The following is a 15600-nucleotide window of genomic DNA, read 5'->3' as shown; positions in this document are numbered from 1 at the left end:
CGGTGTCCATCTGCGGGGGGACGTGAGAACAGCGGTCCCGGCCCCGTGTCTGCGAGGCTGCAATGAGCTGCCCTGGGCCCCAAACTGCAGGGAGTCCCGGGGGACAGGCGAAGCTCCAGGGTCACAGCCTTCCATGTACAGGTGACAACACGTAAGTTTCTGCCCTGACTCGGCCCCTGTCTACCTCGGAACCAGAACTCGGCCTGTTCTTACCAGAACCAGGCAGAAGTGTCGCCAGATACGGGCCTGGAAAGGGAAGGAGACACCAGGAATCCACGTGGAAGGACCAGGATGGCATTTCCCCCATTAAGATGCTGCAGAAATGTGCCTTCATCCCCCAGAAGCTGTCAGGCAGCAAAGAACTCACTAACCCGCTTTGCAAGGGTTAATGCTTTCAGACTCTGAGGGCGGCCCTGCCAGCCCAACAAACGCACCGCTGGGGCCTTGGGCGGGGGCCGCAGGGGTGTGTGTGCCCGCCTGCAGGGTGGAGGAGGGGATGAAGGGAGAAGAGGTTTCCCAGGGAGCAGGAAACGCCCTGGGCCTGGATTAGAACTGACACACGGGTAAGGAAACCTCCAGAAGAGCACCATGCAATCATCTACTCATTTTTTCTTCCACATTCACTCAGTTTTTGTTTTGGTTTTGGTTATTTTTGCGGTACACAGGCCTCTCACTGTTGTGGCCTCTCCCGTTGCGGAGCACAGGCTCCGGACGCACAGGCCCAGCGGCCATGGCTCACGGGCCCAGCTGCTCCGCGGCACGTGGGATCTTCCCGGACCGGGGCACAAACCCATGTCCCCTGCATCGGCAGGCGGACTCTCAACCACTGCGCCACCGGGGAAGCCCTCACTGTTTTTTTTTTTAAAGAAAATAAGTGAAGTGGCTGCAATCTCCACACACTGCTTCCCTCAGGAGCCGTGACTTGGCATCTGATGGCGGTTCTATGTCAACGCAGAGCTCCCGCTACTTTGAAAGCTTTATGCCTGAAAAATATCCAGTTTTATGAAATGCTTTCATGCATGTATAAATCTAAAAGCCACCAAAACATGTGCAGTCTCTAGGGCTTACATTATGTCCATTTGACAGATGAGAAAACTGCGGCTATAATTATCCCTCTGTCCCCAGGATCTAGAACATTTTTATCAAATTCAATATATGAAAATATTTACAGAAAAAGATACTTTGGGACGTGATTTAGAGAATCAAATCAGATGATTCCACTTGCAAAGAATCCCATTTCCTGCAGCTTGTCAGAGAGAGAAGCAGTTACATGTACTAATTCAGGGAGTCCTCCAGCCCAGCATGAATTCTGTTCAGGCCCGGAGTCCTGTCACCGACAAGAGACCGTCTGGAAGGAAACCTCCTCTCTGGGCTCCAGGGTCCGGACTCTTGCTCTGAGCACTGCAGCTTCAAAAGGCACAGCGTCCCTCTCCCACGCTGGAACCAGGGGCTCTCGGCAGGGCCGGGTCCCAGAGTGACTGCTCACACTTTAATTAGAAGATGGGAATAGAATAAAGTGATGTTGAAAGCTTCACCACACAGCTGGAAAGTAAAAACTGGTAAAATGACAGATGGGCGTGAGTGACAGCAAGGCTTTCCTAAATACGTCACCAATATTACAATGTAAGTGGAAACCTCGGCTGGCACCATTTTTATTTTTTACTTATTTATCCCATAAGAAAATGTGGTAGTGGTAAGTTGAGTTTTTTGAGGTACTGATGAAGGCCAAACAGTCTTTGAGCATCAAGGTTTAAGTAAAAGGCATATCCAAGTACTTCTGTTTTATGTGGACACTGAAAACACGGAGAAACTGTATATTTTTAATCAGTGCAAACAGTATGGAGCTGACTTTAGACACTTCTCTTTATATTTTATATATTTTAATATATATAATATATATATTTATTTATAATATAAATATAAAATATATAAAAAATATAAAAAATATATTTATGTATTTTAAACTAATTCAACTCATGATGTCACTCAAAATAAAAACAGGCAAGTACACGCGCCTCTAGAGAGTTTCTCAGCACAGACTTGGAATTCAAAGCACTCTTTCACACGTACATTGTGCCCGTCTCTGGAATCCACACGTAAACTCCCAAACCAGCACGTGGGGATGCCACATTGGAAAGGACCACCTGACCGTCCCTCGAACCTAACTTCCCCTTTGCGTTTCACAGGAAAAAAGGCAACTCACAATATTGTATTTTTAAATAAAAAGACTTTATTCATGAAGTAAGATAGCAGCTAATAGTTTAAGGAAGGCTGGGGGAGATATTTCTTTCACATGGGGGCACACATGCACCTTGGAAAATATTTGGCAAAGTCATAAAATTAGCATTTTTAGTCACCTGTAAAGTGCTGAGACATTCATCTCGGGTGGACCTGCATTGTTTTTTTTAACCATCCCGTAAGTAGAACATTGATAGATAACTACACGTGGAGCATAGCGAACTCACGGATCACTCGTGCACGACGCCCACAGACGGGGCCCTAAGTGCCCGTCTGCCGACCAAGGGCCACCTTTCCTGTGTCCTGTGTCCGCCGCTAGCACCGGCGCCCACCCTGACCGGCACCGTGCGTCCTTCAGGACATGCATTCAAAGCTAGAAGCGTTCCTGGCCGACAGATGCAAACACAGCAGGAAAGGATGGACCAAGACACCTACATCTCCTGAGACACTAAAACACACACATCTCCAACGTGGATATTTTGGCATTGACGCTTGAGTCTAAATGTTGATAGGCACAGAGGATTTTGGTTCAAAGCAAACATTATTTGTGAAATGTTACAGATAACATAGTGGCTAAAACTTCGTTAATTTTTTTAATAGAAAAATGCGATATAAAAATACTACTTTGTTAAAAATATACAGTACACGCATTATACCACTTTGGAAAACTCAGTTCAACTCAGAAAGCATATAACACCACCTGGCCTGGTATGTGTTACCTGGCTTTCTTCATTGTTACAAATTCTATTCTGGAGTTAAAAGATATACAATATAAATAAAAGTAGTGAATCTGAATCAAGTACAATTACTTTAAGAATTGTTAATAAACCCCTCCACCAGTGAATATGCTGTATTTCCCCATGAGCTCTGAGTCTGCAAGCTCTCTAGGCGACAGGCTACGAGAACAGGTCTGCAGCATCCCGTGTTTATTAAGGACCACGGGGGTCAGAGGTGCAGCATCCTCCCGGGACCCCCACCCACTCAAACACGGCGTCCACCCCCCTTCCTCATGCGCGTTCACACGGGGCTCCCCTGCATGGGGTGGAGGGAGGTGCTGCCAGAGAAGCCTCCTTGACGATATTGCACTTTTCGGCCCCGAGACGGCTGGCGATTCATGCCCAGGCAGCGCAGATGCGGCAGGACCGCTCGGGGTGTGTGACTTGGCTGAAAGCCCACCCCCGGATCTTGACCCTGGCTCACACGTTCAGCAGGGGAATCTGCCAGACCATGACGGACGAGGCCAGCTCCTCCGGCCGCTGCTGCCTGGCCTTCCTGCTCACCCGCCGGTGGCCCTGTCCCCCGCAGGCCACCAGCACGGAGCTGGCCTTGGCCTTCCTGGCCCGCCGCCCTCGGCCGGGGGAGCTGCAGGGGAACCGCAGGGGGTCCTGGACCAAGCTCTCCTCTGAGCGGGGCCCCAGGGAGCCCGAGCCCTGTGAAGGCGTCGGGGACCCAGACGTGGAGGAGACGTCGCTGGCCTGGGCGAGGGAGCCGAGCGAAGACCCCAGCCAGACGGCGTCGGGGCCGCTGCGGCTCGGGCAGGGCCCGGGCCCCTCACCGGGGAGCGCGTCCCTCTGGTCTTCATCCTGGGGGTCGGCACCGGGGGGCGGGCTGTCCCTGGGCTTGTCTCTGTCCACCTTGGGGGCGGCTGTGGCCACGACCAGGAACTTGACGGGCCCGTTGTGAGCATGGTAGGAGACCAGGCCTCGTCCTGAAAGGGCACAGCGCTCAGCAGGGCCCCGCATGCCAGGCAGGGCCCCGGGCACCCCCTATCTGCACGGTAAAACCCAACACTCGACAGCTCAGAGTGAAAACAGCTTCCAGACCACGTTCTCGTGGATTTCTAGTGAAGTCCCTCAAAACCATGGTCTAAAATACAACCGTGGTTTTCGTCAGCGGTATCTCAGCTCTGGTACTTGCATTGTACTTTGAAAGTGATAAAGTAGCTATTTTCCTGTTCTCTGTATAACTGCCTTCTCGTCTGCTCTAAGATAATATATTTAGGAAAAATTTTCCTAAATCTTGGTTAAATGCCTGAAACATGTCAATGTTAGGAATAAGATGCCTAAACTAGTTTCCTGCCATTTTTCATTTCAAAAAGATTCTGTGGTTTAGAATAAGTTAGTCCTATGGTATTGATTAAAATGGGGGCTCTTCAGTTCAAGGGTGATGTGAATTGAATTTTAAAAGGAGCACCAGAAACTCCCTGTAGGTCTTTTTTATGAAATGCAGACTCCCCCATAACACCGAGACTCCAAGGGCCAGGCGGGAACGGGATGTCCATTTTTAAGCGCCTCGTAGGTGAGGTGACAGAAATGGGGGGTAGATGCCCTTTTCACCAAATGCTTTGAGGCTGAAACAGGGCCCTGGCGCCTCCCTCCCACTCTGGCCGAAGCAGAGGACATTATAGGATTCCTCAGCTGGGCGAGGTGACTTCCTCAATGAGCTGAAGGACAAGTCAAGAACTCCACCAACAGCAGGTACTGGGGGAGGGTGAAGGGATGGGGACGCCCAGACACCGGGCATGGAGGTGTGATCTGACGCGACAGCCCAGGGGAACATCCCAGCATCACCTGGTGAACCTGAATATGAGTGTTTCCTACACACCTGTGGTCCCCTCCCGGACACACAGCCAGAGGAACCCGAGTCCCTAAAAGAAGGGGTGGCCAGAGGAACCCCCACAGAGGCATAGCAGGTAACACACAGAACAGGAAACAACTAAATACCCACTGTACGTCACATGGGGAACAAAGCCACGCTACAGAGCAGTGACACGCATGAGCTACAGTCACGTGACCAACAAGGATGCGCCTCAGAAATAATGTGGAAAGAAAGCAGTTGGAGAGGAATACATACACTATGAGACAATTATAGAAAATGCGAAAATGGCACAATTAAAGACTTCTTTTTTTAAAAAGGTACAAGTTAGCAAAACTATGGAGAAAAACCAATGGAATGGTGACGTGAGACCCAGCAGGAGATCAGCTGTTTGGTTGTCAGGGAGGAACGTCCCGCCAGCTGTGACATGAAGGGCTTCTGACTCCTGAGCCTTTACCACTCAAACTGCCCGTAGTCACCATGTACAGCTTCTGCGTGTATCATAGGCAGGTCATAATGGAGAGAGCAGTTAAGAAATGAATACACCAAGTTGGAATTCCATGATCCTAACAGGTGGATCATGACAATAGGAATTTATCTAAAGCACAGACCTATTTGCAGTAGACCTGTGAGAGCTTGTTGAGGGAAGGAAAGGCTGCCTGCAGTCAGAGTGAAATACTCCAGTGTTGACAGCAGGAAGAAACTATAGATGGAGATCTTTATTAACGTTTCAATGAGTTTCCTACAAATCTTTTTCTCTGAGAGTTATTACATAATCAACATAAAATTTTAAGATCTTGGTTTTACTTAACTTACGGAATTAACATTTCTCTGTATCATTCCAAGCTCTCTGCAAACATCATTTTCACTGGCTGTGTTACGTTCTAAAATGGCAACGTGACCACTGTCTTAAGCGTCTCCCTACTCCTAATTTTGGATGTTTAGGCTGTTTCTTGTTCTTTCTGCATCATGGTTTATTCCTAGATTTGGCTGCTTCACGAGACAGACTCCTGAATCGGAAACCCTGACTCCTGACGCAAAAGCATCTTCAAGTCCTAAACACCAATGTGCTTTCCAAAAAGGCTGTGCCCGTTTGAACTCCCCCACAACACTGCAAAACAGCACAACTGAGCTTTCTCAGATGCTGGGCCTCCTCCTTTGCAAAACATAAAAAGCATCCATTTTCACTGAGCAAAACTGTATAGAATGATCAAAACCAACAGCTGGCAAAAAAGGTAACGTGCAAACACGTCTTGGGGATAAGGGTCTCCCTGGACCACTGACGTCAGAAACGGGAAGACAAAAGTATGACCTGATGATTCAAATTAATAGACATAGTCTTTATAGTAGGAAAGAAAGGAAGGAAGAAAGGAAGGGACGAAGGGAGAGAGAAAACCACCTAAGTAATTTACACTGTTTAAGCAAAGACACAGCTGACCACAGACCCAGGGGCTTGATGAGAGTACAGTACAGGACAGAGGCCTGGGAGACGCAGGCACTCGGGGGGTGTACTCACCAGTCACCTTGGGGATCCCCTGCAGACGAGGGACGGGCAGGGCCACCACGACGCCCAGGCTGGTGCCGACCATCAGCAGGCCGTGGCAGACGAGCAGGCTGGTCACAGACAGCCGCTGGTGTCCTGGGGGACAGGAGAGGCTTGTGACCCGCAGTCTGGCCTCTGCAGCCCACACGCTGGGGCAGGGGCCCCGGGAGCTGCCCGGAAACCCTACAGACCCGCCAGAATGCTCCCCGAACAGCCCTGAGCCCTCCCAGCCAGCGGGTGTCACCGGAGCCCTAGCCACACACTGAGACTCCTTCAGCCGGACGAGCAAGAGAGAGATCTGGGGGGCGTCCTGGCTGCACCCCGGCAGAGCACAGCCACGGCCTCAGGACACGTGCACGGTGCTCTCAGCACCGCTGGGGCGGCCCTTCCAGAGCCGATCACACACCCCCGGCCCGAACGGTCCATGTAAATCATCCACTTCCAGGCAGAGGTGCACACACACACATGCACACATGCGCACACACGCACATGTCAGACGGCAGCCCTGTGTGATCAAGAGCCCCCCTAGGCAGGTAAGAGGAGACCTCACAGGTAGGACGGGCTCCCAGCGCAGCCCATGCTCAGCATCACAGGGGAGAGACGCAAGCGACCACCCAAAGGTTCCGCCGGACGGAGACCACTCACGGCCTCAGTGGGGAAGTCCAGGAAACGCGGATACCAAACACTGGAGTCCATGGGCTTTGGAGCTTTTGGCTGTTTGCTCTGCTTTGTTTTGTTTTGCAGTCGAGGCTCTGAGGCCCAGAGAGGTGGGTCAGCCTGACAACGTTAGGAAGTGGAGTGAAAGGTGCGTGTCTCCCCGTGACTCTCGTCTCAGGGACTGAGTCTGGGCCCCGAGCATCCTACCCCTGCCCTGACCCTGCCCACAGCACCACCACCTTCGACAGGGGCTTTAAGCCCCTCCTGGCATCTCTGCTCAGCACTGAAGCTGGAGAGCAGAGAAGGGTCGTGCGGGCTGCTCCCAGGAGGGACTGGAGGGCACTTCAGAACAGCTGGATCCTTCTGCTCTCCAGAAATGAGTCATTTTCAGTATCTCTGCGTTTGACCTAAGTTCATCTCAGATAAAAAGCATGAAAACAAATGGTCTAAACACCAAAGCCAAAGGCAGGTCACCATGTCCACTGAAGTTATTTTATGATTATTTAGGCAACGGAACACTGAAACCAAACCGAGACAACAGCTACAAAAACTAAAGATCTGGTTTTACCTCTAAATACAGGCATATTTTTTGAAGAAAAGCTAATGTATTAAGTTCCCAGGAACCCAAATGCGTGCCCATGGGAGCAGCTGGGGCTTTAGAAACGCCTGGGACCTGTGTGTGTGTCTACACCTGGGCCGGGAGCTGTCATTTCCAAACGCCAGGGAGAACTGCAGAAGCCATTTAGAAACACGGCTTTGGGCACAGCTCACAACGATTGCTATCCAGGGGCAGGTGGTCCCATTGTGGGGCAGCCCTTTGGAGAGGAGCTCCATGGACCAGGGAACGTCCCAGGACACACGGGTGTGCCTTCCAGAGCAGAAGCCTCACCTGATGCCACGTGACCTAAAGATTCCCCACAGCTACGCTCGAGACAGAAAGCAAACCCGCAAAGCTGAGACCCTCCTCTCCAACCCTCCTGGAACCTTTGGTGGAAGCAGCTGGTGGAGGCGACTTTTGGAACTGGCTCACTGCTCTGTGTTTTGTTTTGTTCCAGGGAAGTACGGCCTCCGCCACTGCCCTGGTGCACGGGGGCAGCAGGTTACTTTCCATCTGGATATCTTACTTCTCAACACCAACGTGGAGAATGTCATGACAACGGGGTGGACAGGGGACAGAGTTATTATTTCCCTTTTGCAGCCACTTTCTGAAGCCACCCTCCTGGAAGGAATATAGAAACTGGGGCAGTGGTATAGCCCTGTGGTCCTAGATGTGAATAAATTTCCTTTTTAACACACGAAAGTATTGGGAACAATAAAAACAAGCAGACTCTCATGACGTGGTCTCAGGGCTCGGTTCAGAGGTTGGCTGTGGGTTTTTATATCATTTAAGTCCACCCACACCCTCATTTTGGTAGCCAAGTCCTGCATATAAGCGAAAACTGTTTGTATGAATAAACTGTTTTGTGATTTATTTGATCGTCCTGAAATATTTTGGTCTGGGAAACTGAGTTTCCTTTAATTCTTCTCCAAAAAAGGAATTTGTGAGTTAAATTTTCTTTCACAGAGAATATATCATTTTTAAAATATTGGCCTAGGACTACTAAAGAAGCAAATGAAATACTTTTAATCTACCACTTGCCTTTAAAGAAAACTAATGAGGAAAAGGGAATTTCAAACAGCCCACCTCCACAGTGAGGGTTAACAGATCCTCATAAAATATGATGTGAAATATTTCCAACCACTAATAAAAACATTAAGAAGATCTTACTTTCAAATTACAAAGGATAAAAGTTTACTACTTATTTTCATTCATAAATGCATTCTGAAAGTGACCTTTTATCCCCCTTAGGAATTTTCCCGCCTCTTTGCCTGTAAATAGCATATTAGGAACATCTGACTTTTCGTCCTGCCTCCAGCTTTTACATCTGTGTTACGTTATATGCAGTGAAAATCTGGGAAACTCTCTAGTCTTTGTAAAGAAACTCCTCTCTCCAGAAGTGGATCTTTCTAAAGAGAAAGGACAAAACAATTCAAAGGCACAGAAGGTGCCCTGTGTGGCGTCGGGATGGGAAAAAGTCAGCGTGTGGGGAAAGGTTACAAAACATGACGAGAAGGGGGAAAACTACATGGTCGGTGGGAAAGACCAACGGAAACAACCCCGGGGCTTCTGGGAGGTGCTCCTGGGAGGACACCCCCAAACCTTCACTTCATCATAACAAACGCGAAAGCAGGGAAAACCGAGATGTTTTTCTTTCTAACTAGTTTGAAAGCCTTCAGTTCCAGCGAATGATGGTTTGTTCCATTTTCAAAGTGGTCTAGGATTCATCTTTAATTTCACATATGAAAGTTTAACTGAATGGTAATTAGGGAACGTGGACATTTTCCCATTCCGGAGGGTCTGCAGACAGAGCTGCTGAGAGGTGTCCAGGCTACTCCTTGTGGAAGCGCCAGCTGGGGCCTTCTGAGCTGGCCAAGCTGCGGGCAGAGGGGCCACCCACTGAGCATCAAAGGGGGAGGTGGGGCGGGAGGGGCGGGGCAGAGACGCCTACAAAGGCTGCAGTTGGCGTGGGGCGGAAGTGAGTTAGGGACAGGAAGGGGCAGGGGGAGCTGGCTGCTGTGTGATGCGCGCTCTCCGGGGACCCCGCTGTCCTCTCACACGGGGACACAGGAGCACGGGGAGGCCGGCCAGGTTTATTCAAATGCTCGCAAGAAACACACAAACAGGGGGAGAGAGTAGGAGAAGCAGCCAGCCTTCCAAGTGTGCTTGGAAAGGCTATGACTGGAACCCACTCCCGGCTCCCACCCGGGACAGAGACCAGGGAGGCGGGCGGCTTAGCGCCAGATCAACTGCTGGTTAAGGAAGCTGCCGGTTAGCTCAGGATCATCTGCTGGTGAAGGGGCTGCTGGTTAGCGCAGGATCAACTGCTGGTGAAGGGGCTGCTGGTCAGCTCAGGATCATCTGCTGGTTAAGGAGCTGCTGGTTAGCTCAGGATCAACTGCTGGTGAAGGGGCTGCTGGTTAGCATGGGATCAACTACTGGTGAAGGGGCTGCTGGTTAGCGCGGGATCAACTGCTGGTTAAGGAAGCTGCTTGTTAGTGCAGGATCAACTGCTGGTTGAGTAGCTAGTAGCTGCTGGTTAGCACAGGATCAACTGCTGGTTAAGGAAGCTGCTGGTTAGCTCAGGATCATCTGCTGGTGAGGGGGCTGCTGGTTAGTGCAGGATCAACTGCTGGTTAAGGGGCTGCTGGTTAGTGCGGGATCGACTGCTGGTTAAGGGGCTGCTGGTTAGTGCGGGATCAACTGCTGGTTAAGGAAGCTGCTAGTTAGCTCGGGATCATCTGCTGGTACAGGAGCTGCTGGTTAGCACAGGATGGCACCAGAGCCCAGGGGACACAAAACCCACTCCTCGGTCTGTTCCCTAACTCATAATTAACCTTGAGTCTAGTTTAAGTTGCTGAATTCCCTTATGATGTGGTTGATGGTTCTTAGAAGTTACACTGACTTTTGTTATTAGATAGAAAACTGTGCTACTTCATTTGGTTACGTCACCCCTGGAAAGCAACGTGCTCACTCAGTGGGGACCAGGTAAGGCTACTCTGACGGGGGGTGGGGGTCTCAGCACTTTTTCATCCAAATACCCTCCCCTGACTGTTCTGGACGAAGAGGAAACAGCTGCATCCTGACGTGACTCATGCAGCCTCATGACCCGGAGGAGATGCCGCCCTCTGAACCACGGGCTGTAACCACCTCGGGGGCCGGGAAGGTTGACCGACGGCCCCTCGAAACGTGTGTGCTGACCCCAGGCGTCGTCATCCACTGTGTCTGCCAAGTATGATGTGGTTTATGGCAAAGTGCTCGAGCTAATGGTGCTCAGAACAGAGCTCCACACCGGACAGAAAGATGCAGCTCATCACACGAGTCACAGTCCACAGGGGAAAGCACACTGAGACCTCTAGGGAACTAAACAGGGTTCTCAATTCTGCTACAAAAAAGGCATGAGTTATAGTATAGTATAGTAAATTTCTTTTTCAAATTGTGTTCTTTCTGGCCTGGGAAGTCTTCATCTCTAAAACCTACTGGAATTTTATATTCCAGTGAGAGCACGAAAGGACAGTTTACACATTATTGCCGTATATACGTAAAAAACCCATTTGGGCAACGTCACGAACACAACTCTAGAATGAGGTTTACATACGTGTGTCCAGGATGATGGTGGTCCAAGGACCTGCAATTCCACAGGCTCACACAGGGTGCAAACACGCACTGACACAAGTATCTAAGTGTCAGAGAGGACACAATGAAACACTTCTCACCGTGAAACACTGGCCCAAGGGTAAGACGATTCAAAGAAGGACAGACAAGACATGGGTGTCGAGGCAAGAGGGAGGAGATATGGGGCTATATATGTATATGTATACCTGATTCACTTTATTGTAAAGCAGAAACTAGCACACGATTGTAAAGCAATTATACTCCAATAAAGATGTTAAAAAAAAAAAATTCCTGGAAAAAAAAAAAAAAAAAAAGACATGGGTGTCAGGCCTCCCTGTTACCAAAAATGTAAGAAAATCAGACCAACGTCAGACGCCTTTCTGAGGACCACATTCAAGAGCCACTGCCCGGGCGCAGCAAGAGGACTCTCATTCTAAGTGTCCCTGATTTCTGCTCTAACTGTCCACCTTCCTCACAGTCCACCAGGTCCAGCAGCTACAAACCTGGGAGTAAAATATGAGATGCAGACAAAGCACAAAATCCCCGGATATTGGTGAACTTGGAGGTATTTCGCACACAGCAGGCAGATGTGGGAGAGCACGCCACCCAAAGGCTCCTTCTGCATGGGACGTGGGCTCGGGAGAAAGAGCCCTAAGTCCTGACACAGGGGTAGGAGGCCCAGGGTGGCGGGGGCCCCGAGGAGGGAGGCAGGGACTGTGTGTGGTGATGGTGACAGCAGGCGGGGGCACACCTGCCAAGGGGCCCGGGGACATGGGGCCACCAGGTGTCCCCACCTGACCACACGGTCTCCTGGCTCCACAGGAACCCAGGCGGATCCTGACCTGAACAGTGAAAGCCACGCGGGTGGATGAGAAACAAGGGAGTCGTTAACTGGGGGGTGGAAAGAAGGAAAGAAAACAAGGTGAAGCCGGTGGCCCAGGTGCAAACAGGTTATGTGGTCACGGGTACGTGACCGCTGGGCTTTGCTCCAACGGGGACTGGGGACTCGAGCGCCCTGGGAGGGCTTCCTGCACAGGTCTGTTCACGCGGTGTGGGTGGGAGCCCACGCGCTGCACACCGGATCTTTCTCTTCTCCAGCTGGGAGCCGGGAGATGCAGCCAACGTGGGAAAGGAGGGGAATGCCGTGCGGCGTGAGCCTGGTCCTTAAAAGGCCCGTGCAGATGTGGGCCAGTACACACCAGGCACACACACCTGTACACAGCAAGCAACGCATACACATACGAGTTACATACACACACACATTTGCAACATGCTTATATACACTAGCCACACGCCCGTACATAACAAGCCCACACGTGTACATACTAGCCACACACCCGTACATAACAAGCCCACACATGTACATACTAGCCACACGCACATACATAACATGCCCACACGTGTACATACTAGCCACACACACATACATAACAAGCCCACACATAACAAGCCCACGCGTGTACATACTAGCCACACACCCATACATAACAAGCTCACGCGTGTACATACTAGCCACACACCCATACATAACAAGCCCACGTGTACATACTAGCCACGCGCCCATACATAACAAGCCCACACGTGTACATACTAGCCACACGCCCGTCCGTACCTAACAAGCTCACGCGTGTACATACTAGCCACACAGCAGCCACATGCAGCTCCCACACCCCACTCCCGCACCTTGGCTGGTTTGACACCCGCTGCCAGGAACACCCTTCCCGCGTGGGGCTGGCGGAGCCCCGTGGAGCCCCCCCACCAGAGAGTCTCCTTTTCTCTGACCTTCAACCTCAGACCCTTGCCCCCGCCCCCTGACCCAGTGCTTTATTAACAGCACTAAACCGTCTGCGATGGGTGGCTCTGACCTCTAAGAAGGGCGCTTTAGTTCGGGTCACCCGACAGCCCCGAGCCCCGGCCCCGGGGGATGTGGCACCGCCCACCAGCGCCCCAGGGCTCACCTGGCAGCATGTGGTGGACCGGGGTGGCGACGTTGACGTCCTGGAGATGTTTGAGCGTCTCTGTGTGGAAGAGGCGGAGCGTGGACCCTGAGGTGAAGGCGATCCAGATGCCCACGCCAGCAATGGCCATGTGTGAGACCACCATGCCCTCCTCCTGGTGGGCCTCCAGCTGGCTCTGCGGAGACCAAGGAGAAGGCGATGGCGGGTCGTCGGGGGTACAGCACGGAGCTGCATCCCATGTCGCCGTCACGGACCCGCCCTTTGGGCTGTGCATGAAGCCTCGGGTGGCGCTGTCGTCCCCCCCATGCCAGGGTGTCCAGCTGGCGCCGCGGATCTCACCTGCCCTCAACCACCTACATAAAGGGCACTGTCACCCCAGATCCGCAGGTGCTGAGCAGCGCCCCTGGACACCTGTGGACCATCAGCACCCCCAAACCTGAGCAGGAATGAGGGCCATGTCTGCCTGCGAGGAGGCCTGTACGGGCAGCTAAGCCCCGGCCGAGCTCTCAGGGTTCCCTCGGTGTCCAGCCCCGTCCGGTCCCCGGGTGGCCACCTGCTGCTTCTCTGTTTGACCAGGTCCTTCCCGAGCCTCTGGGCTGTGCTCTGCCCCAGGTCTCCATCCTGACAACCCTGCTCCACGGGGCCCCCGAGAGGGAACTTCTGGAACTTGTCCCCATGGTGGACGGGCCAGTGCTGGGCAGCTGTGGTCCCTGCCCACCAGGGATGGGAGGGGCAGGTGGGGTGAAGCTTGGAGACACAGTGAGAAGAAACACTAACCTCAAAGAAGTCCTCTTAGCCCACAGCAGGTCACAATCCTGCACAGCTCTCTAGCCTGAAAAGAGGTAACTTAAAACCCCCTAGGAAAACAGGCTTACACCTCTGTCCCCTTCCTCAAGGACTGAGAACAGTGCGGGAGGCTCTTTACGACCCACCACGCGGCCGAGTGGGCCGAAGGTGCCGTCCCCGCACGCCTACCCGCGTGGAAAGGGCTCGCCGGTTAGCCCCTCACGCTGCACCCACGCCGCGTGGCACTCCCGAGCTGGACCGAGGCGGACACGTGAGTCTCTGATTTTATCGGAAGGGAGGCTGCCCGTCCAAGAGCACCACACCTTGTTTTAAGTGAAGACTGCAGCTGGACAGGCAGGGCTGGAGAGCGGCCTGGGGGTTGTCCTGAAGCCGGGACTCAGGCGTGACAGTGATTCTGGAGTTTGCAGATGCCCCCGACGGCCTGAGCGCCCAGTCCTGCCATCACCACCTGCCCGGGGCCGCGCGTTCCCTCCAGAGTCCCCGCGCACCTCCCGGAAGGGAAGACGAGGACCCTGCTCTCGGAGTGGGCAACTGGCTCGGGCCCTCGGCCCCTCCCGCAGCCAAAGCCGGGGGGCCGCCGTTCCCTCCGAGACGCCCGTGCTATGCTCACCTCCACAGACGCCTCCGTCCCCGCATGTGTGCACCCTCCCACAAAGCGACCCCGATCATCAGAGGTCTAATGTAAACACGTGTCAGTGGGGATGGGCCGGTGCCGGCGGCTAGGAAGGAGCCCCGAGTTCTTAGAGTGAGTCCTCCTGAGTAAACACGTATGACTGGAAATGCTGGGCCACACGGCAACTCCACGTTTCACTTTTTCAGGAAGGACAGACTGTTCTCCAGCAGCTGCCCCGTTTCACGTCCCCACCAGCGATGTGTGCAGCTCTCGACTTCTCCACGTCCTCTCGGCACTTGTTAATGTCCCTCTTCTATTGCTGTCATCCTCGTGGGTGTGATGTGGTGTCTCATGGTTGCTTTGGTTTGCATTTCCCTACGGACTAAGGATGGTGCACACCCTTCCCTGTGTGGCCGACTGTGTATCTTCTCTGTAGAAATGTCCGTTCAGATCTTTGGTCCGTTTCTGAACTGGACTATTTTTCTTTTGATCGTTGAGCTGTAAGTTATAGAAGCTAGTTGTTATGCACACTTGGCAGATACACGATTCGTAAGTATTTTCTGCCATTCCGTGGGTCGTCATTTCACTTTGTGGACAGCCTGTGGAGCTGGCTTGGGCTGCCCTGTACCACAGAAACAGACATGGCTTTCCTCTCTGGCAGGCTTCAAGGGGAATAGCTTCCATGCTGTTTTGTGAACCGGTACAGAACCCCTCGGAGGAAGCCCACTGCCGAGACCAGGGCTGCAGGAAGCGGGAGCACAATTTCGCGTCCCACTGCCCCGTGTATCACCGAGCAGTTAAGGTTTCAGTAGCAGAGCGGCCCACCCCACCCACGTGTGCTGAGACTTGGCCTCACAGCTCTGTGTCTCTGAAGAGGAAAAGCCCAGCTGGTCCTTCAGGTCAGCTCAGGACAAAGCGCTCCCGGCTCCCGGAAGGCCATCTCTGGCAGAGCAAGGCGGCTTCCAAAGAGAGGTTA

General features: G+C 52.4%; 1 protein-coding gene across 1 annotated transcript in view; it reads right to left on the bottom strand.

Annotated features, from left to right (window-relative positions):
- Nucleotides 1-3434: 3434 nt before the first annotated feature.
- Nucleotides 3435-15600, bottom strand: part of ARHGEF10 (Rho guanine nucleotide exchange factor 10) — a gene marked incomplete at both ends in the record, with an annotated part of 86352 nt that continues 74186 nt past the window's right edge. The window contains 3 exon segments of the mRNA XM_079726662.1: nucleotides 3435-3946; nucleotides 6350-6472; nucleotides 13205-13379. Coding sequence (XP_079582788.1) covers nucleotides 3435-3946; nucleotides 6350-6472; nucleotides 13205-13379 — 810 coding nt within the window.

This window comes from Hyperoodon ampullatus, assembly GCF_949752795.1.
Source record: "Hyperoodon ampullatus genome assembly, chromosome: 20".
Taxonomy (NCBI): domain Eukaryota; kingdom Metazoa; phylum Chordata; class Mammalia; order Artiodactyla; family Ziphiidae; genus Hyperoodon; species Hyperoodon ampullatus.
The sequence above is the reverse complement of the archived record's forward strand: the minus strand, read 5'-3'. Positions and strand labels throughout refer to the sequence as shown.